The 27,832-nt window shown below is 37.7% G+C and overlaps 2 protein-coding genes across 2 annotated transcripts; both read left to right on the top strand.

Annotated features, from left to right (window-relative positions):
• The first annotated feature begins 5,117 nt into the window (after positions 1–5,117).
• On the top strand, positions 5,118–5,878 carry LOC128870464 (uncharacterized). Its single transcript, XM_054113139.1, has 2 exons — positions 5,118–5,342; positions 5,661–5,878. The coding sequence occupies exons 1-2, from the start codon at positions 5,217–5,219 to the stop codon at positions 5,811–5,813; spliced, it is 279 nt and encodes a 92-aa protein (XP_053969114.1). The 5' UTR covers positions 5,118–5,216; the 3' UTR covers positions 5,814–5,878.
• Positions 5,879–25,178: 19,300 nt separating this feature from the next.
• Positions 25,179–27,504, top strand: LOC128857482 (uncharacterized). The gene is made up of 3 exons (XM_054093239.1): positions 25,179–25,591; positions 26,603–26,732; positions 26,825–27,504. Exons 1-3 carry the CDS (start codon positions 25,444–25,446, stop codon positions 27,075–27,077), a joined length of 531 nt encoding a protein of 176 aa, XP_053949214.1. The 5' UTR covers positions 25,179–25,443; the 3' UTR covers positions 27,078–27,504.
• The last annotated feature ends 328 nt before the right edge of the window (positions 27,505–27,832 follow it).

The raw sequence follows: 27,832 nt of genomic DNA, 5'->3' as shown, positions 1-27,832 counted from the left end.
TGAAAAATTACCTTCTAAACAAGACTCTTTCCGAGATGGTGCCTCAAAGGCTTCAAACGCTAGGATCATTTACAGATCTCAGAAAAGAGATTTATAGAGAATTCAAAAAGCAAAAACATGGCTATTGTCAGCGAGTAGTGGTTTTGTTCCCAAGAGTGCAATTTGAGTGATTAAGTTGAAGTAAACTTGAGGCGAGATAACAAATAAATCTTATATTAAATATAAAGAATCTAAACATTGTTTTAATATAAAATATGCAAAAATTAGATTCTCTCGGGTTTCACTATTTTGATACAAAATACGGCTCTTAACAATTTTATGTGAAAAAATTACATATTTGAATGCCCATCATGAGCACGTCCACGTCTACAGGCTGTCATAAGAGAATTAAAACTTTCGAGGACCCGCCCTCACTTATAGCATTGAGCTCAGTAATCTTGATCCGAATTTTGTGTTTTAGCTCTGGAATGAGAGTTGGTTCATTCACATAGATTTTTCTTTTCAAAGAACCTTACAAAATGTAGTATAGTCGAGTTAGATCGCATGATCCAGGTGACCAGTTTATGTCACCTGGAAAACTTTACGAGTTGTGGCTCCATCCTGTTGAAAATAAAAATCGTCAACATCTATTCCTTTAAGCTGAAGCCACTAGCAATCTTTAATCAGTTCTCTATAGCGATGTCCGTTGACAGTAACAACTCTTTCATTTTCATCTTGGAAGAAAAATGGGCCATCCAGTGTGAAATGAGCTTCATTACTAAGTATGATTTTGCGATATGTTGTTCCTAAATATGGACCATTTTTATAATATATTAAGTTTCAATAATTTTAACGCGTTATTTCATCCAAAATCCAACTAGCGCTTCCGCATCATTTTGTTGCCAGCTAATTACAACTTGACTATACCTAGTCTGTGCGGTTTAAGAACCTTATTAGGTTGTTGGCGTCTAAACCAGAGACTCTCAAACAATGGTTTGCCCTGGGTAGATCTTCCGCTCTTTCCATAAGGCAGGGCATTTAAGAGAAAATCGTTTCTTTTCACGCTATGCCAGTGTGTGTTGTGAGGGATGCCCATTTTGGTTGCATGTTTCCCGGCAGACCAAAAGGCACTTACCTATGACTGCCGTGAGTCTCCAGGCGTGATGTGGACCATAACGTTTTGCTAGTTTTGGATGTCGCCTGGCCTCTCCTTTCAAAGGACACGATTTTCAATATTTTATAAATGTTTCTTGAATCGAATAGAGCAAATAGAGTGAGACTTTTCGGCGGATATACGAAGCGTTTAAATTAGTCTCAGGAAAAGTCTCTGAGACTCGGCAGATTTTGCTCTCGCTGTTTAATAATTTATTTCTTATAATATTACATATTTAAGGAATTAAAGTGTAAGTACGAAATAAACTCTTAAGTAAACTCAAAAAATAATCTTTTAATATTGTTTTCACCTAATTCTCTTTTTACACGAGTTTTTCGAGAACTTATCTATCGCGTAGAGTTAGATGTAGCCGAAGAATGTAACTAATGGATTTTATTTGCTTAAGGGGACCCGGTGGTCTAGAAATTTCAAAAAACCGATTTTTTGTTTTTTCGATATTTCAAAAGTATAGTAATTTAAGAATATAAAGTGAAACTTTCATGCGTAAATTCCTAATATTATAGCTTGTACAGCCCATTAAGAGAGAGCGGTCCACCCGCTCCTGTACCTCAAACTTTAATTTATCTCGAAATGACTTTTCCGGCCTTGTGTTGTCAAAAAACAAAAAAAAAAAAATTATTCAACCGAATCGCCTGAAATTTTAAAATGTTGTTCACAACATCAATGGCTATCGCCCGTGCTAGAGTCGTGTTATTATTTCAATTATTTCGCATTTTCTGATTAAAAAACTGAAAAGGAAACCTGACTTTTAGAGTATTCAAAACTTTTGTAATTTTTTTGTTTTTGTATTCTAGTAGCGGAACATAGCTGCAGTCATACAAAAAAAATAAATAAATGATTAATAATATTTTTGGACTTGTATTTCAGATAAATAGAAGAGCCAAAATGTGCAACACCGTCTCCGTCTTGATCTAATATTTCGGGAGGGTTTCAGCGCCATTTTCATAATTATTAAAATTTAAAAAAAACATAATTTTTGTATGTACAAGAAGTTAAATAAAAAGCCTAAAAAAATTGAATATCGCTTTACATTTTTCTATTGTAAAAAAAATTCCTGATTTTTCGAGCTCTAGACTACCAGGACCCCTTAAAACGCAGAGACTTCCCCCTCTAGATTATTATAATAGATGCTAATGGTTGTACGGGTTAGGCTAAGACCTTTATGCACTGTGACCAGATTGATCTATTGTGCGCCCTTAAAACTTAATTATAATTGCTCAGTATACCGAGGAATCGGACCAGCTCCTTAGGAGGGAGCAATTGTAGGTCTTCCTCCTCTAGTAGATACGAGCCCAGGATTCTGTGTCTCCTGTGGCCTAATGCCTCACTGTTGGTGATTAATTGTTCCATAGACTCCTCTTCATCACAGCAGATAAGAGATAGATAATAGATTAAAACTTTTGAAAACAAATCCTTTCCGAGCCCTAGTATCAAATTTAGAATTCTTGTCTTAAGTTATTTCTTGGGAAATTATTTTCTTTGAATTCGATAATTTTTATTGGTTTGGTAGTGCATATTCAAGCAACTTATGGGGCCTTTGAGACTCCATAATATATAGTATTTTATTTTAAAATTTTTTATATTTTATTTATTGAGTAAATTCTCAGTATTTTTATTGATTAGAAAATTTCGTTACATTTTGTTACATTTAGTAATAGTTGCGCATATAGTTTTATAGTAAATCGCGAAGTGAATGTTTCAACTTTACTTTTATCCATGTAAAAGCCGACCCGGCATAATATATAATATATGTGAACATACATACATACACTTACATACATACATGCGACTTTCGAAAATAACTGTGCTGTACTCAGTGGTTTAGCTTTTGATTAGCCCCAAATGATTTATTATGCTAGACAATTTGTGTCAAGGCGAAATGGATTTCTCTTGTAATTAGATTTTCGTTGACCAAATGAGCAAATAAAAGTGCTGAAAAACGAAATGTACAAAGTAAGCTAGAAAAAGGAATGCAAAAAGTATACTGGAATATTCTCAATGTTAGGGTTGCAGCAGCAAATGAAAAATGTTCCATTCGCTCCTTTCCTAATTGCTGCATGTTTGTTGTTTTGCATTTTAAAAATGCCCAAATGCTTTAGATTTTTATAGCTTGCAACTGTCTTGCTAACTTAATTTTAGTTAAATCAAATCTGAAAGGGTTGCGCAATACTAGGATATCTATGCAAAATAATGAAAAGGTGCAAAGGACTTCAGAAGAAATGTTTCAATTGACTTAAGAAAAGACTATTACTTTTCTGCATGATTTTCCATAGGTATGCTTGATGAGAAATCGAGCTGTTTGATAAAAGCTTGATAAAAATTAACAAACAAAAAAAATTATACTTAAAAAATATGGAAAAACTATACTAGGATCTTACTCTTTTTGAATTAGATATGGACTAAAAGACGGCCTAGAAAACTTTTTGTGTATCGTCACTTAGCCCAAATTACACAACTACCCAAAGAATTCTCAAAATCCAATAATGCAAGCTAAAAAGTTGGTTGTTTTTACTGCTTTATGACCACTTTTAAATTTATTTTTTTATTTTACTTTTATTATTAAAAATATTAGTCTATATCTACCTAACGGCGGATATTCACATGAATTATAAAAAGCTTGGAGTTACATATTAGTCCCAGCATTCTCACTACACGGCCTACCATGTTTACTTTCACATTTTAACTTTGTTGGACTTTCGTCGTTCCGGATTTACCTATGTATATAATTGGCGCGTACACCCTTTTTATGTGTTTGGCCGAGCTCCTCCTCCTATGTGTGGTGTGCGTCTTGATGTTGTTCCACAAATGCAGGCACCTACAGTTTTAAGCCGACTCCGAACGGCAATATTTTTATGAGGAGCTTTTTCATGGCAGTAATACGCTCGGAGGTTTGCCATTGCCTGGCGAGGGGCGACAACTATTAGAAAATACTTTTCCTGCATTTCGGTCTTTCACCGAGATTTGAACCAACGTTCTCTCACTGAAATCCGAAATGTAGTCACGCACCAATCCATTCGGCTACGGCGGCCGTTCCGGATTTGTAAAAGTATAATTTATTTTAAAACGAAAGTGCGCTGTTTTTTATTAAAAGTTTTACTCTCAGCTTGCAAACTTTTAAGAAACTTTTTTGAACAATAAAAGTATATTTTAAAATGCAAGTAAGATTTTCTTTATTAAAATTACTCTCACCTTGCAAATTTTAGTTAAATCTTTTTAATTACGAAAGTATACCTGCTTAATTGGCTTAAGGGCAGCGCAACACAAAAGCATCTTTACCTTGGCTTCTTCCGGAGCGGATGCCACTTTCTTTTGATTTAAGCCATTTGTTGAAAAAAAGGTAAATCTTTCTATTTACGATACAAAAGACTTCAAACCTCAAACTTTTCTGCGTTCTTTCCATTTTTATTGCAACAGGGAAAACTTACACTTAAAAAATCAATTATCATCTATACTATATCAAAAAAATTAAGCCATTGCGACACCGCGAGAGAAAATAGAGAATGAAAAAGGTGTGGCAGACGGTGTAGAGAATGCAGAGGAGTAGAATTGGAAGAATTGGCTGATTTGTTGACGTAACATGGGATGTCGGCAAATTCTATGACTGTGTTTGTGACATGAGTAAAATCCAACGCAGTTATTGTAAATTTTATTTTGAGCAACGACTGCTTGTTCGCGCTTCAGAATACATGTAAAATGTACGGGCATATTTGTGCTGTTAAGTCCTATATGAAATGGCATTCAAAGTTGCTCTCTCAATTTTACTTCCGATGGCCAAATCTTATAATCGATAATTTTTCATGTCAAATTAGGCATGAACTGCATATTAAAATTTGTTATATTGCGTGCGGTTTTATTCCCGTTTGACTCTGTTCTATTTGGTTCTACATATTACCAGCTTTTTTTCAGTGTAAAGGGTTGAATGGATAAGTAACTTAAATTATAATCTGGTAACATCATCGGCGAAACAAGTCAGCAGTACCGCTCCTTCTTTTATATTCGATTTTACAGTTCATTTATATTCCTTTTAACGCAAGTTTTCCAAATCCAAATCGCAGAACAAAAAATGGAGTACATACATCTTGAAAAGCTTAATCAACTAAATTATCGATATTGGGTTACTATGGTACGTGCTTATCTCGAAAAAGAAGATTTATGGGATACTATTGAGAGATCCAATCCGGCCGAGAATGTAAGTATTGTGAATATTTAGTTGTAAATAATGTACCAACGAGGGCCGCCATAGCCGAGTGTGTTTATCTGTGACTACTTTTCGCTAGGGTTGAGGTCATAGCATACCGTAGACATGAAATATCAAATTAAGAAAAGATATTTTCGAATGGTGGTTGCCCTCCAGGGGTAGTGGTGGGTCTTTCATAAAATAGTTGGCTACGTAAAACTGCGGGTCGATCGCATGTAGACGCGCAAAACCAGCTCGGCGCCTATTATTTGCATGCCACATAAATATGTTACATTTTAATTAATATGTGACCTTTTGTTTTTATTTCAGACACTACTGAAGGAACGGCAAGCCAGATTTATTATTCTGTTTCTCGTTGAACCGGGAATTGTTCGTGATATTCCGTATCATATAAAAAGTGCCAAGGATATGTGGACCTATTTTTCGCAACGCTTCACCAGAAGAAAATCTCGTCAAGTTTAAATGTATTGCTGAAATATGTGCTATATTGTTAAAATAAAATAAATAATTCATATATAATATCTAGAGCAAGGATGTCAATAGGTTTCTTAAAAATTTTCTTCATCTCAAATAAATTCGATGAAGAAACAGGTTTTAAATCGTTTCCGTTAGATGTCTTTCGTGAGTCAATATATGTATGTACATGCGCAAGCGAAACTGCACTTGATTTATGTATTTCTGATTGCTGTATTTTTCGACCTCTGTATAACATAACCTAACTTAATACAGGCTTTCCGTCAAGACTTTTATGGACTTACGTACTGCAAGAACTTGACATAAGTTTCAGAAGTTAAGGTGAGATGACTTCAGTTACGGTGTGAGATCTGACGTTTTGACCTTGTCCTTAAAAAATTGTCTCCAGAGGTTCACTCCCTTTAATCTGATTGCACTTTGAGCAGCGATGAAAAGAACGTGGAAGTCGATGGGACAAAACGTACAAAACGGGTTGAGTTTAATTGATCTGTAGCGCAGTATTTTACACTGGCTTTTCTCTGGTTACTGTTACCATAAATATTTGAAAATAAGTCAAAAAGTTATTGCAATCTACTTAGAAACTTTTTGGGTTTACTGCGCATTTTCTCAGCTATTAATGAAATAAGGACAAAATCTGAGGTGGTATGAAATATCTGGAATAAAAATAAAAAAAAAAATTTGAAAAATTTTAAACAAAAGAATAAAATTTATTTCCAAAAAATGTTCGTAAAAAGTACACTTCATCCTATAATATCACTAAACTGGGAGAGTGCAAAGGATTGCTTGTATTGGCATCAGCGCCCTAATACCGTTTTGTACTTACTTCCCATCGCTTCGTACAGTTCTCTCTATCCGCATACCGGAGTTTGGGGGTCGTGCAAAGGCAATCTTCCCATGTAGACAAGATTGGAATAAGGAGAAACTCTGTACCGAAGCTGGTACCTTTACCTTCACTGACGGCTCCAAGATAGAATCCGGAGCCGGAGCAAGACTTTTCACTAAATCGGCCAATTTATCTATTTCCTATAAACTGTCGAACAGTGCTAGTGTTTTTCAGGCAGAAAGAAGCCTTTGCCATCGTGTAGGCATGGTGAATGTTTAAGGAAGGAGGGAGAGAGAGGGATAGCAGCAAGGTACTGACGACGCCATGCTACAGATCTAAATTGGTCAACTCCAAATCTGTTGGATGCGCTGGTAATATTTCTCTGATCAGCGTTCCAGGACAAAGAAACATAGAGAGAAACGAAATTACTGCTGAGCTTGCCAAGAAAGCGTCGACTGCATTGGTCCCAGAGGTCTCCCACTTGGACGTCAGCATCTTACTGCCTGTTGTTAAAGGGGATTTGCCCAACTTATTTCTCAGGAAAGCGTAGAACAGATGGAGCTCAATTTCTTCATGTGCTATTTCGAAAATTATTTGGCCCCAGTACATTAGACGCAGGACGCAGAAAGTCTTGAAGACTCGACGCCATGCAATTTCCAAACTCGTAGCTGTCATTGGACGATGAAGATACACGCGGAAAAGCTTGGTTTACCATTTAATCCCCATTGTAGTAGCTATGCGGACCTTTCAGAGAAAAAAAACTATTGGGGACTTTCTCTGTAAATGTTCGGGCTGGCCAGACAGACAATTAAGGTCACTGGGTGCCCCTTTCTTCGACAGTCTGGCTCAGTGCTCCAACCTAAATCCTATTAACTTTCTCCATTACATCAGCAGCTCTGTTTGGCTGCAGATATCTGCCCCTTGGAGGTCTTAAAATGGCATCAAAACAGCACATTAGTGGAACTTGGCGAATGATATATACCAGAGTTTCAGGACACCTGGTAAATAAGTTCACTTGCAAATCGAATGCTTGAAATTAGGCTTTAATTGAGATAAATGAAATACACAAAACAAGGTTAAACGTTAAATGTATTGAGTATGGAAATAAGTTTCCGCCCTTTTTTAGCCGAGGTTCAGTTACGAATTATTTAAACAATTAAATAATAACTGATATTATGTGAAGCATGTGCCATTGGAAGCTACAACTTTGCCCCATCTTTCAGGTAGCATATGGATTCCTCTGACGAAAACTTCGATTTATTTTGACTTGATCCATTCATTGAGCCAGTTTACGATGCTCTCGTAGGAAGTGAACCGCTCTCCAATAAGGGCTGACTGCATTGATCGGGACAGATGGTAATCCGAAGGTGCAATGCCTGGGGAATACAGCGGGTGGGGCAAAATTTTCCAATTCAGTCCCACTAAATTATCTGGACCGACTTAGCAAAGTGTGGCTTGGTGTGGTCCTGCAGTAAAAACAGTTTTTAGTTCTCCTTTAGAGACTCTGAGAACTCACTAAATTCACAAAAAGGATCGAATTAAATTTGCAGGGGCCCTCAAAAAATATATTAAGTTGACAACAAGAAAAAAATGTACTTCGCACCATCCCAATATTCACATACACTTGCTCTCATATAATTAAGTCAACTACTTTGTTTTTACTATATCTGCAACATTCTAGATTTTTTATGAATTCATAACTTTAATTAGATCATAATTCATTGTATAGCAAAATCCTTATAAATTAAAAATTTAACAAAATTTAAAAAATCGTCAGAAAAATGTTCAACTTTTTTAATGCAATGTGGGTACGCAATTTTCATCGTCATCATCATTGGTTCCTGTTTCTCCCGCTGGAGCATAGGGCCTCAGTAAAACACTTACATCTGGTTCTGAAAGAAGCTTGTTTTCGTTCGTAGTTTTTCCTGAAGTTTCAACTTCCAAGAAATTTTTGGACGGCCAACCTTGCGAACACCTTGTGGATTCCAATCCAGTGCTTGACGACAGATTTCATTTGTGTTCTTGCAAAGCGTGTGGCCAGTCCACTGAATTTTGCACCTCGCGTATAGATCGTAATTACTTATGATGTTGGGCTACCAGCCACCTTTCAATATCCTACGTAAACATCTATTCGCACATCTTGGAGTTTTGTTTTCAAGCCAAATGCTTGTGAGCCAGGTTTCCAGTTTCCATAAAAGAGAACTGATAGTGCTTTTGATTTAAAAATCCGTAATTTTGTATATACGCTGAGGATGCTCGACGACCAAATAGATCAGAGATGTGCATACTTACTTCGGTTTATTTATTCCGGCAGTAACGTCTAGTTTCGCACTATCTTCAGCGGCAATGATACTACCCAAGTAAGCAAAAGTGTCAACGTTCTCAATTTATTTTTATTTATTTATTTTTAGTACTGCATTCAATGAGGTTGGGAACAGATCGTCAATTTTGCCCTACATGTCGGTGGGTTTGACGAAGAGAAGGGCATACATTTATCATCAGCGTAGGCAAGATCTTCGAGATGTTCATGGATACGTCTTCTTTTCACATCAATTCAGATTTTTAGTAGATCATCAGTAACAATTAAAAATGTATGCAATCTTTCAATACATTAATACTAGATTTACCAGAGCAGTCATTTTGACTGGTTATGCAATTTCAATTCAAAATTCCTACTACATATCGTCCCCTTAGTATAACAATAGCCTATGTGCTCATAGGCTATTATTTTTTTATTGAATTTTTGGATTCTCCATCGTCGATTTTATATGTGGTAAAAATTTTGTCAAATTCTAGTTCCACAAAGTGGGTCAAAACGTCAGTCAAAACATAATAAGTATTTACAGACATAACGAGATTTGAGTGAGAGCTACTTTCGACAAAAAGTTTGAAATTCATTTTCTCAAAACATCAAAAAATGTATAGGCTATTTTAATACTAAGGGGACGATATAACATTTGCTTTCCGAAATGATGCTATGATTTTTGTAGCTATAAGTGGATAATACATTTTATTAACTTAAGCCTTTACTTTATATATATTAATAACAAATATATTTTTTGCTATTGACATTTAGACCAGTACCAGTCAAAACGACTGGTGCAAGTTTCTATGAAGAAACGTGTGATTTCGGAGCAATCATGAGGTGGCTTCATTCGTCTCGTTATCGGCATTGAGCCGTTGCTATTGTGTTCCTATTACAACCATATTTTGGAACATATAAGTATTTGTATTGAGTTAGAAGCCTCTCGAGTTTTGGGGACAAACTGACAATTACGCAAGGAAAATTGAAGGTATTTGTTACAATATTGTTCGCACGTGGGGCGTACGAAGGAAATACTTGGAGACTTCAATATTTGTAGAACAACAAGTGGGGACCATCATTTTTTTCCAACTCTATGTGTAGACGAGAATTTATTCAGTTTCTGCGATACATTCGTTACGACAAAAGAAATCAGAGAAGTCAACGTTTGCAAACAGACGGATGCTCTAGTTTCAGCAGTTTGGAACAAAGTTTTGAAAACAGTCAAAACTGCTTCGAACCGGAAGATCATATTGCCGTGGATGAGCAATTGCTTCCAACGAAGGCCAGATACAGATTTACTTCGTATATGCCAAACAAGGCACATAAATTTGGCATACATTTTTGGCTGTCGTCTGAAGTAGAGACGAAATGTGGCTAACCGTATTTAGAAAAATACGAGTATCGAAATGCACCAACCTCCTAAGCGATTTTGTCGTAATGAAACTTCTTGAACCGTATACCAAAGTATTCCTTTGGCGTTAAACCTAAGATCTAAAAATACTTCGTTGATTGGAACAATACGTGCAAACAAAAGGGAATTTTCGTAAACTTCCAAGTTTCTCAACTTTGTTGTACCAATCCAATAGATGCACAGTAACCGTTTATAAAAGCAAACCAAATAAAAAAGTGCTTATACTAAGTACAAAGCATAAACACATCAAAATTTATAAAGCTGCTAAGAAATTACTTGAAACTGTATCGGTTTGTAATGTGGCCGGAATAAACAGCTGAATATATTGTACAAAAGCACAACAGAACAAAATATCTCACATTCTCATAGACTCTCTGTTTAGATTAGTTGTTGTTGTAGCAACATGTACAAGGAGTGCTGCTGAAGTGACAGTCCTTGACCGGATATATAGTAAATCTGGGTCGTTCCGGTAACGTAGAACCGACTGTCGGGGCACGGATTTAGGTTAGTAAAAGAAGTTGCTTCAGAATTTCAGATACATTTCATATGATATTCCAGCTACAAGTGTCACAGTTTCTGTACGCAAATGGTGCCACATAGAATATTGCAATAATAATCAGACTACAAATATTTGTAAGACATGCAAAAAAAAATATATGCGGAGAGTGTACACACCTACCTATGTAGAAATTGTGACCGACAAACTGTAAAAAATTAAGTAGTTTGCTATTTGACGATGCCTATTCATTCATTCATTTATCTATTACAACTAATAATGTTCGACTTTTTTTGTATTTTTTTTTTTGGAGTTTATAAAGACTCGAAGCCACAATAAGCATTTTTTCTTATACACCAGTCATTTCGACTGGTTTTGGTAGAAATAGGTATACTTAAATAGCTGGTAAATCTGGTGTTAAATTCTAGTGTAAAAAAGTGTATGTTTGAATTCGATCAATTATTGCGTTGATTTTTGACAATTAGGATGGGCTAGGCAATTGTCAATAAAAAGTAGAATATTTCTTCCGGCTTTTCCAAATTGTTTGTCTAAGTTAAGAAGCCATTCTTCAAAAAAGGCTCCCGTCATCCACGCCTTTGAATTTGCTTTATAGTCGAGAGGTAACCATTTAACACCTCTAAAACAACGGAGTTGATTACTTTTACCTATCAAGAGTAATTTCAATTTTTCTGATCCTTCCATGTTTGCGGCAATCATCTCTGTTTACTGTGCTTTCCTCCATGGCATTTCTGGTTTTTAAAAGTTAAGGTGTTATCTGGAAGACATTTAAAGAATAAGCCCGTCTCGTCTGCATTGAATACGTCCCGTGCTTGATAACCTTCTAATAAATGAGGTAAAACATCACGTTGCCATTTCATACAGTCTTCTTCGCTTACATCATTACTCTCACCACACGCCTTTTTATGACATATACCAGATCTTAGAAAAAAATAGCTTTAGTGCCAGCTTGCACATTTATTTTATGAATGTAGGTACATACCTTCGTTTCCAATTATCGAGCCAACCAGAGCTTGCCTTGAAATTCGGTTGTTCTAATTTTTGACTAAATTCCAATGCTTTTTCTTTAACTAATCCTCCGGATATAGGCAAATTCCGTGTTCTTGCCGATTTAAACCATTCTAAAACTGCTTTGTCCACATTTACGTATGTTGTCTTTTTTAGTCTCTTTGAACTCCCACTTGCACCACGACTTTCGATTGCAATAATTCGATTGTAATAACCGTTTGTTTATTTTTTAAAATAGTTGACTCTGTATTTGCCGGAATAGCATACTTTACAGCTACATCTTTTTTTCGCGCACCCATTTCTACTTCCTTTATTAGTTTAAATTTTTCATCAATAGATAAAGTTTTTAAACAACGTTTTGATGACATGTCAACAGAGTTTATTTTCGCGTAAGAACTACTAATAAAATACCTGTGGACTTAAACAGTGCAGCGACCCAACTGCTGACATCTGTTTGCTATAAAATAAGCAACACGTAATAAGGGGATTCCCCCGGAAATTCGACTTATCAAGGCTGGCGCCAAATATTCTGTTCGAGTTATCAAGATATTCGAGTAATAGAAGTTCGAGTTATCAAGTAAAAATTACACACAATTCTCACTCTAAACGCCATTGCCAAGCAATTTGATTCGAGATATCAAATATTCGAGATATCGAAGTTCGACTTATTGAGGTTCGACTGTATGTGCTTATAAAAAATTTACGAAAAAATTTAGTATGAAATAGTGACTTAATTATGTGAGCACAAGTGTATATATTTATTTCTTAATGAATTAGTCAGGAAATTTTATCAGCACTTTAATATATGTATGTATGTGAATATATTGTATTTAAGTATGCATCTAGGCATGTTTGCATATACACACATATATATACTCGTATTTACATAAACATGTATGTTGTTGATAAGCGAGACTACTTCCCTCACTTATGCTTCTTTCGGGCCACTCCATGCGTAAGCCACGCATTAAACTACTCGGCTACAGTGATCACATAAAATGAAACTCTCCTGATTGGGATCTGTTGAACTACCTGACATGCTATGCCCATTTGTGGCTGGGTTTATTTATTTTTATTTCAGAGGTGTAAAGTTTTAGACAAATATTTGCATACATACTAGGTTGTTCAATAAGTTTTGTGGTTATTTATTACTATGCTTTATTATTTAGCATAGTCTCCTCTCAATATCAATAGAATTGTTCCAACGAGATTTCAATTTATGAATTCCATTCCTAAAATGATAATCTTGAACGCCTGCAAAATACTCTCCCACAGCTGTTATGACTTCATCATTTGATGAGAAACGCTTTCCACGCATGAATTTTTGTAGATCTGGGAAAAGATCGAAGTCGCTGGAAAATAGAGACAACAATTTCAATTTACAACAATTCGAACTTTAATTCAAGGATTTTAGTCATTGTTAAAGTGCTCTTGTACTGTGCGCTTTGCGCTAAGGAAAAATAATGTTTCTTTAGCAAACCGGGTCTTCTTACACGAATTTTTTCCTTCAGCTGTTCCAAAAAGGTTACAATAATATTCAGAATTTGTTTAACGAGCTTGCAAGTAATCTACAAGTAAAATTTTCTTCGCATCCCAAAAAACTGACGCTAACACCTTCTTGGCCGATTTCTGGGCACGAACTCGTTTCGGAGCCCAAGAACATCACTCTTCAGCTTCTTGTTTCAATTTAGGATTATGGTGATAGACCCAAGTCGTATTCGTAGTGATAAGTCGATGCACAAAATATACTTTATCCTTTCGCAAATGCTCTAAGAGTTGCTGAAAAAGTCGCATTCGAATGTATTTTTGTTCCATTGCTAGCCAATGCGGCACCCATTGTGCACTCAGTTTTCTGAAACCCAATACTTCAAAATATTGCTTACGCAGCGTAATGAAATGACTTGGGCTTCTACTAAATCTTTTTGACATGATAACGTCTTATAATTCGATTTAGGCGGCCGCACGCACGAAAAAATGTGTCGTTACCTTGCTCAATCGTCGTTACCTTGCTCATTCGTCGTTACCTTGCTCATGGTCGTTACCTTGAATGAACTGCAAGCGAAAGCGCGAAACGAACGGCAAAGAGCACAATCGGCCCCCGCGTTCGGCAACGTTCGACATCTGGCTCTCTCCTACTTGAGTGAGCATATATATGTATGTATATGTATGTATATGCGCATTTGAATATAAATTCACATACTTGTATTTGCATATGCCTTCTTCCTGTGTGCTTGGTAATGAACCATTTCTCTGTTGAGAATAGGACGATGATAGCAAAAGTAGGAAATGAAAGGGAGTGTTTCGAGTGTAAAGTGTCTTGAAAAAGGCAAATCGATGATGGTGCCTCTTAGTGTTGTTGACTTATTAACGTCTGATGCACAATCGAAATTGAACATATCTTTCATGAATTTGATAAATGTTTCGTAATTTTAACGTTTGTGTAAATGTAACTTGACCTATTCCATTGCAATTCCATTTACCTTCTCCTCTATATCCATACAAAATATCTATAAAACAAATAAAATTAAAATTTTGTTTTGAAAATTGTAACCATTACATCAGTATTTTCTTATGACGTTGTCACGTTAAACTATCGTCAGTATACCGACTTTACAGACAGCCTCTTTTTTTTTAGTCACACGACGATTTTCAAATACGATATCCTGTATTTTTTCTATAAGTTCTGGTGGTGTTGTTCCTTTCAAACCTTCACAAAAAAATAAAAAAAAATCAGTCACTGCACGAAACTTGATATTTTGCATTGTAGAAAATACTGTGACATGTCGATACTAAATGGCTGAATAAATGAATTTACAGATTTTGGCTAGCAGCCGAGAGCGTTCCTCATCGAACCGCAAAACATATTGAACAACCTAGTATATGAAAGATGGTATTTTATTGATGACGCGATACGCTGAATTATGGGTATACAATAAATACTAACCCTTGAGCAATGGAGATAAAAAAGTCTTCCAAGCATTTTTAGCTTTTGTGGCTGCAGGAGAGGTGAAAATGTTGAAGAAATAGGCTTTTCAATCTAATATATCTATACAGCCTTTAAATTTGTTTGGTTTTTAAATTGGATGCCAATCAAGTAACCGATTCCTGATTCAGTTAATTATACTTAGGGCTCTAACAAAGTCTGGCTGTTGTTGTTATTGCTGTAGAAGTTCATGATGAAGTCTGAAAAATGAAGCGAGTTCTTCTCTGACTTTCTTATGAAATTCGCAAAATTACTCACTGATACTTCCATCTAACAGGATGACGGAATTTTTCTCCGAGCTTAAAGTTTTCAAACAATTGCATTAAAAAATTTACAAATTTCTAGGTTACTTCAATACCTACCAAATTTCTTTAAAATAAAGTACCTAATAAGTATAGTAATCTATAAAACATTTTAACACATTCAACTGAAAGCTTGAGAGGTATTAGTGCATAAAGCAACAAAAGCTCTCTCATTTATTCATTTATTCATTTAATCTAGGCAACAGCTTAACACCAATAAAATTCGGCATGTGAATATACCCCGCACAACACTAATTTCCTATTCACACATGGTGAAAAGATTTTTACAGGTGTGGTGAGCCGGCTCTCAGCAAGTTTGACAGAATCAGCGAATGGGCTGACATAGCAGGACCTATCAATTGGTATGTTAACTAAAAATCTGAAATTGTCTTGGTGATATATGGAAAAAAATTAACACAACCTTCGCCCCTGTTGCTTCGTTGCTGTCTGAACAACGTCTGATTGGACGAGTGTGTGAATGAGCGGGCAACATTTGGCTGCCGACTACTCCTGTGACGTGGCAGCCGCAGTTGATGGCAGAATTTTGCTTTCCACTATAGTTAATGGCCAAACCTGGTGAATCTATCATCTTTGCTATTCACATACCCCTTCAAACCACTAACTTAATACTCCTCTCTCCGCGCACCCACCATATCAAAACAAGATGTTTCATGGGCCTATCGATAGATGAGATAGACAATGACTACCGGTAACTACATCATACCGGCAGGGCTTGATGGACTGCTACAATAACAACAAATAACCATTAACCCTTCGTTAGGCACGTGGATTTTTGTAACGTGGTTAGGCACGTGGTCTACAATCGTAGACCATTTTAATATTATGACTAAAAGTGTTATTCATTTGTGTTTCTTAATAATACTTCATAAGTATATCCTGTTATTTAATGTGAGGAATATAAACTAATATTTTCACAAAAATATTTGTGTATCTTCTGTAAATTCAATAAAAACATGAATGTATGTGTTTTTTAACATTTATTGCAATTCATAAACGTTTTTTCTTATAACTAATGGACGACTTACAAAAGAGTTTTTATTATTCGTAAAACTTAAAATAAAAATATGTAAAATTCACGTCTTTGAATAAAAAAATAAAAGTTTTGTACAAAACTTATATGTTGTGGTTTCTGAAAACTGCTTATATTTCCTCACTGAGACATTCCATGCAGCTTTCTCTCATATGATTTTTGCAAGGAAATCTGCCGCATTTAGTACACGACTTTCGGGATGATTTGTTCATATTGCGAGAGCAAATATGACAACGTCCGGCATAGTTACTTGGTGATTGAGTGGGTTGTGATGCAATGCTTGGGATGCCAAGAAGGTTGTGGGCTCGCTGCCTCATTTTCCTGGGTAGTCGAGGATTCTTTGATCTAACTTCAATTTGTGGTCGAATGAGCTCCCAAGCGCATTTCTCAAGAAAATCACTCCGTTTTATATTATTTTGGCTCTACCAATCGAAGAGTTATCTCTTCCGCACAATTGCTATATTAAGTTTGTATTGTAAGTCCGGCTGAGTTCCCCCATAAGTTTCCAAATTAAAAGTGTAAGACGCTTTTGCATCCACGATCGCGAAAGTTTTAATGCCAAACTTGGCCGGCTTACTAGGAATGTATTGCTTAAACGCGCAACGCCCTCTAAATGCTAATAGTTGTTCATCCACAGTAAGAAACTCACTACCAATAAAATTACTTTGAAAGTTGACCAGGAATACTTCAAAAAATTCTCTTCTGGGCGCCAATTTATCAATTGCTCTTCTCTGCTGTCTTGTATTGATGTCATCAAATCGCAGGCATCTTATCAGAAATCTAAACCGTTTCTCGCTCATCGCTAGGTAGCACGATACAACCCCGTTTCCTTGAGAATTGAATGTCATCGGTTTCTCTTGCATCTTGATTCATTCTATCTTCTTGAAAGTTAACCCGTACTTTTTGAATATACAAATTTGTGGAAACGGTTATTATTCTTATAACCGAATCATTCACAAATAAATTTAGGCACTCAATTTCTGTTTCAACATTGCGCGCATTACCTTTTGTACCCGGCAAAAGTTTGATTATATTGTGCGAACGAATACGAACTTGCAAATTGGGTCTGGTTTTCTTCCACTTAGTGGCATCGTCTTTTCCTAAATGGAATGATCCTTCTAGTTCCGATTCGGCAGCATTCACATTGATATCCGTATCTTCGTCAACCTCCGTCTCGTTTTCTTCATCCATAGCACTTTCTTCACTACTTGATAGTTCGGAGAGCCATCTTTCCCATACTTCAAGATTTTTGCTGCTTTCCATTCGGCTTTTTTTGGAATCAGACATAATATTATCTGAAACTAATTAAATTAGCGGATGGAGGATGGTTCCATGTGTAGAAGTCCACGCAAGTGGGGAAAGTTACTGATCGCCATTCACTTGGGAGTGGCCAGGACGATTCTTCTACATATGGTTCAAGCAGCTCACAACGGCCGGAATTAGCCCACGTATCCTCTGGGTAGCTCCCGAACACCCGTTCGGGAGTGAGCTAACGTGAGAAGGCGAAGCATTCCAGGATAGCTGGTTGTGCGCTGGGTTTGGGACCCGCCACTTAAAAATCCCCCCCAATGAAAAGAATTACAAAGCCTCGGATGAGAACTGCCTTTACTGATGACGACCCCTGCAAACGAAATAAGGAATATGATTTGAGGGCATGCACCTGGAATGTCCGGTCCCTTAATGGGGAAGGTGCCTCTGCCCGGCTGGTTGATGTCCTCGTGAGAGCAAAGGCTGACATCACTGCCATCCAAGAGATGCGATGGACGGGGCAAGGTAAGAAAACCATAGGACCTTGCGACGTCTACTACAGCTGCCATGTAAAGGAGCGCAAATTCGTTGTCGGATTTGTTGTGGGAGAGAGACTTCGTCGCCAAGTACTGTCGTTCACTCCGGTGGACGAGCGTCTCGCAATAATCCGCATCAAAGCGCGATTTTTTAACATCTCGCTAATTTGCGCCCACGCCCCGACGGAAGAGAAGGACGATGCGACCAAAGATTCCTTCTATGAGCGCTTGGAACGTTCCTATGAGCGCTGCCCCCGCCACGACATAAAAATCGTGCTTGGCGACTTCAACGCCAGGGTGGGCAAGGAGGGAATTTTTGGTCCCACAGTCGGAAAATTCAGCCTGCACAACGAAACATCCGGTAACGGACAGAGGCTGATCGACTTCGCCGGGGCCCGAAACATGGTAGTCTGCAGCACCAGATTCCAGCATAAAAAGATACACCAAGCTACCTGGCTGTCTCCTGATCGAAAAACGCGAAACCAGATCGATCATGTTGTGATAGATGGAAGACACGCTTCTAGTGTATTAGATGTACGTACGATCCGAGGGCCCAACATCGACTCGGATCATTACCTTGTTGCAGCCAAGCTGCGCACCCGCCTCTGTGCAGCAAAAAACGTACATCTACCTACGCAAAGAATGTTCGACATCGAAAAGCTGCAATCACAACAGACAGCCAGAAGATTCGCCACTCGACTCTCACTCCTGCTCTCGGAGAGCACTGCCCAACAAACCGGCATGCGCGAGCAATGGAGCAACATTTCTCGTTCTCTACGTACCGCCGCCGAAGAAGAAATCGGATTCCGGCGAGCCCGAAAAAACAATTGGTACGACGAGGAATGTCATGCTGCCGCAGAAAGAAAGGATGCTGCCTATAGAGCCACGCTGCGATCGGGCGCAACGCGAGCCATGTGGGATCGCTACAGAGAGCTTAGAAAGGAAGAGAGACGTATTATCCGACAGAAGAAACGAGAGGCCGAAATACGTGAGTGCGAGGAGCTTGAGATGCTGGCCAACAGGAACAACGCCCGAAAATTTTACCAGAAAGTTCGGTGGCTTACAGAAGGTTTCAAGACCGGGGCGTTTTCCTGTAAGAACAAAGACGGCGATCTGGTGACTGACGTACAGAGCAATCTTAAATTATGGAGGGAACACTTCTCGAACCTGTTAAACGGTGACAGCTGCGCATGTCATAGAGAATGTGAAGATCCCGATACCCCAATCGTTGACGACGGAATTGTCGTTCCGTTACCCGACCATGACGAGGTGAGAATAGCAATATCACGGCTAAAAAACAACAAAGCCGCGGGCGCCGACGGACTGCCGGCTGAGCTATTCAAACATGGCGGCGAGGAGCTGGTAAGGTGCATGCATCAGCTCCTATGCAAAATATGGTCGGATGAAAGCATGCCTGCCGATTGGAATTTAAGTGTGCTCTGCCCAATCCATAAGAAGGGCGATCCTGCAATTTGTGCCAATTACCGCGGGATTAGTCTTCTAAATATCGCCTATAAGGTTCTAGCGAGCGTATTGTGTGAAAGGCTGAAGCCCACCGTCAACCAACTGATTGGACCTTATCAGTGTGGCTTCAGACCTGGAAAGTCCACCATTGACCAAATATTCTCAATACGCCAAATCTTGGAAAAGACCCATGAAAGGAGAATCGACACACACCACCTTTTCGTCGACTTCAAAGCTGCATTCGACAGTACGGAAAGGAGTTACTTGTATGCCGCGATGTCTGAATTTGGTATCCCCGCAAAACTAATACGGCTATGTAAGATGACGTTGCTCAACACCAGCAGCGCCGTCAGAATTGGGAAGGACCTCTCCGAGCCGTTTGATACCAAACGAGGTTTCAGACAGGGTGACTCGCTGTCGTGTGACTTCTTTAACCTGATGTTGGAGAGCATCGTACGAGCCGCAGAACTTAATCGCTCAGGCACAATTTTTTATAAGAGCGTACAATTGCTGGCGTATGCCGATGATATTGACATCATCGGCCTTAACAACCGCGCTGTTAGTTCTGCCTTCTCCAAACTGGATAAAGAGGCAAAGCGAATGGGTTTGGTGGTGAACGAGGACAAAACGAAGTACCTCCTGTCTTCAAACAAACAGTCGGCGCACTCGCGTATCGGCACCCACGTCACTGTTGACAGTTATAATTTCGAGGTTGTAAAAGACTTCGTGTATTTAGGAACCAGCATTAACACCGATAACAATGTCAGCCTTGAAATCCAACGTAGAATCTCTCTTGCCAACAAGTGCTACTTTGGACTAAGTAGGCAATTGAGCAGTAAAGTCCTCTCTCGACGAACAAAACTAACACTCTACAAGGCTCTCATCATGCCCGTCCTAACGTATGGCGCAGAAGCTTGGACGATGACAACATCCGATGAAGCGACGCTTGGAGTGTTCGAGAGAAAGATTCTGCGTAAGATTTTTGGACCTTTGCACGTTGGCAATGGCGAATATCGTAGACGATGGAACGATGAGCTGTATGAGCTTTACGACGACATAGACATAGCGCAGCGAATAAAGATCCAGCGGCTTCGTTGGCTGGGTCATGTCGTCCGAATGGATACAAACGCTCCGGCTTTGAAAGTATTCGATGCGGTACCAGCTGGTGGTAGCAGAGGAAGAGGAAGGCCTCCTCTGCGTTGGAAAGATCAGGTGAAGAAGGACTTGGCTTCACTTGGTGTGTCCAATTGGCGCCGGTTAGCACGAGAGAGAAACGACTGGCGCGCTTTGTTAATCTCGGCCAAAATCGCGTAAGCGGTTATCGCGCCAATTAAGAAGAAGAATTAAATTAGCACACTTTTGTAAAAAAAAATGTAAGCAAAACTTACCTGAACTTAATTCAAATATTTAATATATCAAGTAATATTGCCGCAAGAAAAAGTAACGTCGTTAGTCACGTGGTCTACATATGTAGACCAGCACTGTTCAGACCTTGATAAAATTTACAACTGCACGTCAAACCCGCACTGAATGCACTAATTGGATAAAGAGATTAATTATAAACAGCTATTAAAAAGCTTAGGTAATTTAAGAGACAAATTTAAGGAGTTGCACGACTTTGAAAAGAAGTGGTCTACGATTGTAGACCACGTGCCTAATGAAGGGTTAAAATAATTTTTTAAAGTGTTAAAATATGTCACGGTTGATTCATTATTTAAAAGGAATGGGCGAATATATTGGGAGATCATTAGGAAGACGTATCCTATTTTGTTGGGAGGGAATGTTACACACTTTTACCCGCGATACAAGATTTTCTCCTGAGCACTTCACTCCATTCGATTTCCAAACGCTTAGCTATGTTCACCCCTCATTGGATGATCGGCACATTCGCAGAGATGATAGTTTTACCATTTAGTCTCCAATGCAGAAACTGCGCGGACCTTTCAGAGAAGGAGGTTATTGAGAACTTCCTCTGGAAATGTCAGAGTTTGTATGCTTCCTCTTTGACAGCCTGTGACAGTGCTCCCACCTAAATACCAGCAACCTTCAGCATTACATCAACAGCCCCGGTTGGCTGTAGATATCTGTCCGATGGGGTCGCATAATGGTATCATAACGGCGCTTAAGTGATACTTGGGGAATGCCGGACTGGTACTTCAACCATTTAACTTGCCTTAGTGGACCAACTGAAGAGATGCTCGTAATAATAATCCTTTGAGCAAACGCGGTTTACAAGATGAAATGTTTATAAAATGATCGAGTATTCCAGCCCCCCACATTAATATACACTCGCTTGATTTCCGTAGTTAGCAAAGGAAAAACTGAGCGTAGCCATTGGGCCAAGCTTCACTATAGTTGTAAGACTTGGGTTATAAGAGCTTAAGAAATTAAAATTACAATACAAAAGAGAAATATTGATGGAATGATTTGTTTTAGTATAATATCGTCCATGGTTTCATGACAATTTTATTTTTAATATGATTTTCAAATGTCCGTCTCGGCTTTGAATCACATGCCCCTTTCGATCAGTCCAATTTTTGACTACTTTTTCCAATAAATCTAAATGAGCTCAATCAGCAAAAAAGCGACACCAGCGATGGTCATTTGGTGTCAATTCTTGCACCAGCTGTATTTTATAGGCACGTAGGTAAAGATCCTGACGTAAAATTTTCCACGTAGTCAAAGGACAAGTTGAGAACGACGAAGAATTGATATTTCGGCATCGTCTCTCTGAATACTTTGCTCTATAAACTTCGTGAACAGGAATTTTGTTTTTGTTCAAAGTAAATTTTCACTACTTGGAAGCGATGTTCTGGCGTTAAGCAATTCATGATGACTTGCCAAACTTAACAGAACAGAAATGCTAACACAATTTGCCATTCTCAGTTGGCAAACTATAGTTATCGAAATCGATGATTCTTATGCAGCTAAAAAACACCTTTTCGAAGAGAGTAATGTAATGGTAAGGTGACCTACATACATACAGTCTGTTGCATAAGAGCGTGGTCACTGTTACACATAGATAAAAAATCAGGGCGTCCTGTTTTTTTTTCTATGACAAAGAGGGCACCTCAGTCCTTCATGCTTTTCGTAAAAAGCCAGCTGTCTGTCAAATTTAGTCTTCAATTGAGTGGGTTTTCGAAATGAGTGCTGTTTACGCCTCTCGCTTTGAGGCAATTTTTCTATGTTTGCATGAAAAAGGACCCAAGTTAACACAAACTGCTGTTGCTAAATATATGGGAAAGTCGAAGCAGTTCGTTAACAAGTGGATAAATCGCTATAAAAAGGTCGGTAACGTTGATGATTTTCCTGATCGAGGAAGTGCAAGCAAAGTCTCAAAAAAAGACGAAAAAAAGATTCTCGCATTGTTCTCGAAAGATCCAACTTTGACTTTACGTGGAGCTGCTGTGAAAATGAAAGCAAAAGGTGTTGACATATCTTACGGAACGATTTGCAGGCACTTGCTTGCCAATAAACTGAAATATCGCAATACTTTGGAAAAACCAATGTTGAGTGCAAAACTCATTGAAAAACGAGGGGAATGAGCAAAGGAAAACTTGGACCGCGATTAGAGCAACGTAATGTTTTCTAATGAATCCTTCTTCTGGGCATTTCCGAGCATCAAACACGCCCGGACAACCTTCACCAGTAGAATGCTTCAACGTACTATTAAACAGCCCGTCAAGGTCCATGTTTGGGGGTGCTTCTCAAACAAAGGTTTCGGTACTTTGTTCTTATTTACCGAGAATTTAAATGACGAAAAAATGAATAAAATATGTCAAAAGGCTTTGTTACCATCTGCTAAGCAATGGTATATCAAGAAAAATGAGAGCTGGATCCTTCAAGAGGACAACGATCCGAAACATCGGAGTCGATGGTGTAGCAAGTGGAAGGCGCAAAACGGAGATGTCTCTTTAGATTGGCCATCTCAGTCAACGGATGCTAATCACATAGAAAATGTGTGGGCTCTGATTATATTTAATGTATATAATTTAGATCAACTTTCTCGACAAATTCGGAAAATTTAGAGGTCTTTTCCGGTAGAATATGCAAAAAAACAAGTGGAAAGTATGCCCCGATGGTGCCAGGTCATAATTGACAATGCCGGAGATTTGACTTGCTACTGAGGTATTTGAATTGAGTACTCACGACCCAATTATCAATAAATTTACGCATATTCGGAAAATCAGTTGTTGTTATTATCATATCTAACTGTGACCACGCTCTTATGTAACAGACTGTACATACATATCAGGTCAGTCCATATGTTCGTGTGTTTTTAAAATTAATAAAAAAGATGTTTAAGGTACTTATTAATCAATAATACGTTATATTTTCCTTCATTATTTACAATGTCCCGCCAACGTTTAGGCAAATTTTTAATTCCCTGCTCAAAAAATTGTTGGTCCTTGGAGCCAAAATACTCTTCGATATCCCTTTTTATAGCTTCTTTTAAGGAGTAGTTCTTGTTACTCATATGGGATTGAAGTCCACGGAAAAGGTGATAATCACAAGGTGCAATATCCGGAAAGTATGGTGAATGTGGCAATAGCTCCCATCCGAGCTCGTTCAGCTTTCCTAATGTTTGCCTTGCGGTATGAGGTCTTGCGTTGTCGTGGCGAAACAAAACTTTGGGTCTATTCACTAAAGACGGTCGATTTTTGTTAAGTACCTCATTCAGGTTTGATAGGTGATGGGAATAATAATCAGCAGTTATCGTCTGGTTTGGTTCCAGAAGTTCACAATAAACAGTACCGGCCATATCCCACCAAATAGACAAGAAAATCTTCTTGCGGTGAAGACCATCTCTAGGGGTCGGTTCTGGTGTTTCATCTTTATCTAACTATTGGCGTTTGCGAACAGGATTATTGTAAAGGACCCATTTTTCATCACCAGTAACGGATACGGTTCAAAATACTTTCATTTTCAAGCCGTTGCAGCAGCTGAGAACACACATTCAATCTCTGCTGAAGGTTGGCGACGGAAAGTCTATGCGGAACCCGTTTTCTTAGCTTTGAAACCTTTCCCAACTGAACCAGGTGCCTGTGAACTATTCCATGCGAAGAATTTAACCTCTGAGCTATCATATCGACTGTCAAATTTGGCTCAGCTTCCACGAGTTCGAGCAAGGCGTCGGAGTTAAAGACTTCAGGACGACCAGCGCTCGGGGCATTCTCCACGTCGCAGTTACTACTTCGGAATTTTGAATAAAACTTTTGCGCAGTCCTTACACTCACGGTATTCTCTCCGTGAACAGTGTGTATTTCTGCAGCAGCAGTTGTTGCATTTTTACCACTTTTATAAAAGAAATACAAAATATGCCTCTTATACGCGTTGGAAGATTCCATTTTATTTTTTAACAACACGTGCAATAAGTTATAATACAATTATTAGTTTGGAAATAAAATTGAATAGAAACTGAAATACCATATACATGAGCTCATATGCGATAAAGAGTTAATATTCGAATTTAAATTTTTCATTTTGCTTGGATTGGCCCACATATTTACACCAAAACATATAAAATTTTATTAAGTTGCAAAACTCTGGCAGATTTTATACACATTCGTGACCCTCTGTTGTTTATATGCTTAAAAAAAATATACATACATATAAAATATTAAATGAAAAAAGTAAGCGAAACAAGAGAGCACACAATGTAAGTATCAAACAATCTCAGATTTTGCGTATTATACGAGCGTAAGTAGATTTTAAGCCGCAGTCGCGTTTTAACATTTGCGAACAACAAAACGTGTGAAGCGCACAGGAAAACCGAATTAAAAACAAATTAAAAAATATACAATTTATTGACTAAGAAGTTCAATTTGGTAAAAAAAAAAAAATTCAAGTTCATTGAAAGGCTATACAAAAATTGATAACGAATGAAATTAGTCATCAAATGTGAAAAGTTGCACAACTGCATAAGGTGCTAAGTAAACAAATAGTTTATAAATAATCGCAGACTCCGCAAGAATGAGCCTGGACATGATGTCACGTGGACCACACACGCTCTGTACGCACTTCTATTATCGCTGCTGTAGTTGTAGTAAATTATTGCTGCTTTTATGGGCTGCTCTTACATTGCCCGCGCCAATAAGCAGAGCGAACCCAGCTTATCGCGGTAGGCAGATAAAAACAAAAACTTTCTTTTATTTTTTCTGTTGTTGTTTATATACATTAACATACATATGTATGCTAGGATGGGTATATTTTTTTTTTTGTTTTTCTTTTTTTTGCCATCATTCCTAGCAGATTCGGATTGTACATGAAATTCTAAAACAAACGCTCGCTTGAGCATAGAGGTGCCTCTAAAGTTGATTTCGAGCCCATCAAATTTGAGGAGAAGCCATTTTTAATTAATACTCGTACGAAGTTAAATGAAGAATTAAATAAATTATGAATGTAGTGCAATTTTGTTTTATACCAAACTTGTGCTCGGGGATATTTTGGTTCGAAGAATTTGTTTTTGATGCCAATTTTTTATTCAATTGACACCATGGCGGTGCTACACACCAAATTAATTGGGATTCCCCCAATATTGCAATATGAAAAAATGTAGTTTGTATTTTTTTTTTTGTATATGCAAATCAAACCAAAGCGTGCAAAAAAAACCAAAAAAAATCAAAACCATTAAATTTTACTAACTTTTACAATTTTTTACTACTGAGCACAATTTTTTCACCATCAACAACGAATTCAAAATTATTTTGGTTTTATAGCATTTTTAATGCCATATTAATTTGTTTACTTTCTTTCTTCATTGCCATAACTTTCTCTCAATTTTCGTACTCTGCTAAAATTTGGGGGTTCGAAATTCACTTTGGATCTTTTTTCTTAGAATTTAATGTAGAATACGAAGCTGCTGGGAACGGTACCATACAAATTGACTCACCTTAATGTATGTACATACATAGTTCAGTGCTTGTTTGTATTATTATTGTATGATCCAAGCCCATTTGTATAAATGTACCTACATATATGCATATAGCAAATCTAATGTCTACAATTTTAATTATTTTGAAAATTATCTCCTCAAAAAATTTATTTTTTTCATTCATTTTATCGCTGTATTATATACATATGTATATACACATAAAAATGTACTTATGCGCATTAATCATCAATCTTTCAGCTGGCTATTTTGAAGGCAAATGCACTGATGCCGAGACCGGACGCGAGCTCTTCATCGGCGAGGCCTTCACGCGTCCGGGCCAATGTATACGAGTGCAGTGTTTGGGCACTCTGCAGCTATGGCATGACAGGTGCGTGTGTGTGTGTGTGTGATTACAGACATTTAATTGTGCACATTTTGAATTAAATCATATCAAATTTCCGCATGCTCGATCTCTTTCAGATGCCAAGTACCGAAATTACAGGGCAATTGCAGTCCCGTACCGCCAGCCAATGAATTTCTCAATTATCCACTCTGTTGCCCATTGTACACATGCAAATCGTATGTGACCAATGAAGTGGGCGAAACGGAAGAAACACGAACTTACGATCAGTACGGTTCTTTGCGAAGGACGCATATATCTCAAGTTTTCAATGTAGACCCGGCTAAAGGAAAAATACCAGGTTCCGGCGTAATGACACAATTTGAGATTTAAGCGCTTTTTGAGGGAATGAATGCACAGAAGTTGTTGTCTTTTAAATAGTTTTAATTAATTTTTTGTTTTGTGAGTTTTTTCCAATTGTATGATTTGATTTGTTTGATGCGAGTATTTTGGTGCTAGTGCTCGGCGTTAGTAAGAATTTTGTAAAATTGTCTAAAAATAATTAATTAATTCGTATCAAGCCAATGGTGCAGGTAAATATAATGAAAAGTGGTGCAACATTTGGTTTAACTCTTTTACAAAGAGGCAGTCATAATTCAATATGTAAAAACACTTTTCCGATATGAACTATGAAATGAGGAACAATAAGCTGTAGACTATTCATACAATAGAAATTATTTAAATTAGCAGCACTGTTATAACTTTTGTTATAAAATAAAACGTAAATTTACAGTTGTGTTCTGTAAAATGAATAAAAAGATTCTCATTTTTGAATTCTCTACAAAGGTTAATTTGAATTACGCGTGAATGTGATATTGATAAACAAATATAATTATGTACACTTTTAGCCTACGTCTTTAGCTCTCTTTCCTTTTCTTCAGGAACATAATTGAGGTACAGAGCAGTAAACATAACAGAGTCCACACTGTTTGCACGTAAACTGTAAATAGCAGACTGTTAGGATTTTAATGATAACAGCAAAATGAATATGATTAAACTCATAAAAACTTTTTAACAGCGAAACGGAGAGAAAGAGAGAGAGAGAGACCAAGAGATACCAACAGCAGTATTCCCGTTTTGGGGTTTTC

Source organism: Anastrepha ludens, chromosome 2 (genome assembly GCF_028408465.1).
Source record: "Anastrepha ludens isolate Willacy chromosome 2, idAnaLude1.1, whole genome shotgun sequence".
In the NCBI taxonomy this organism is placed as follows: Eukaryota; Metazoa; Arthropoda; class Insecta; order Diptera; family Tephritidae; genus Anastrepha; species Anastrepha ludens.
Note: the sequence above shows the minus strand (reverse complement) of the source record. Positions and strands in the feature narration are given on the sequence as shown.

Bases quoted from the DNA above. Each gene is read 5' to 3' on its own strand.
- LOC128857482 (XM_054093239.1), top strand. From the start codon at position 25,444: ATGAGCCTGGACATGATGTCACGTGGACCACACACGCTCTGTACGCAC. The intron at 25,592-26,602 runs GTAGGCAGATAA...TCAATCTTTCAG, and splicing joins AGCGAACCCAGCTTATCGCG to CTGGCTATTTTGAAGGCAAA. The intron at 26,733-26,824 runs GTGCGTGTGTGT...GATCTCTTTCAG, and splicing joins CTGCAGCTATGGCATGACAG to ATGCCAAGTACCGAAATTAC.
- LOC128870464 (XM_054113139.1), top strand. From the start codon at position 5,217: ATGGAGTACATACATCTTGAAAAGCTTAATCAACTAAATTATCGATAT. The intron at 5,343-5,660 runs GTAAGTATTGTG...TTTTTATTTCAG, and splicing joins GATCCAATCCGGCCGAGAAT to ACACTACTGAAGGAACGGCA.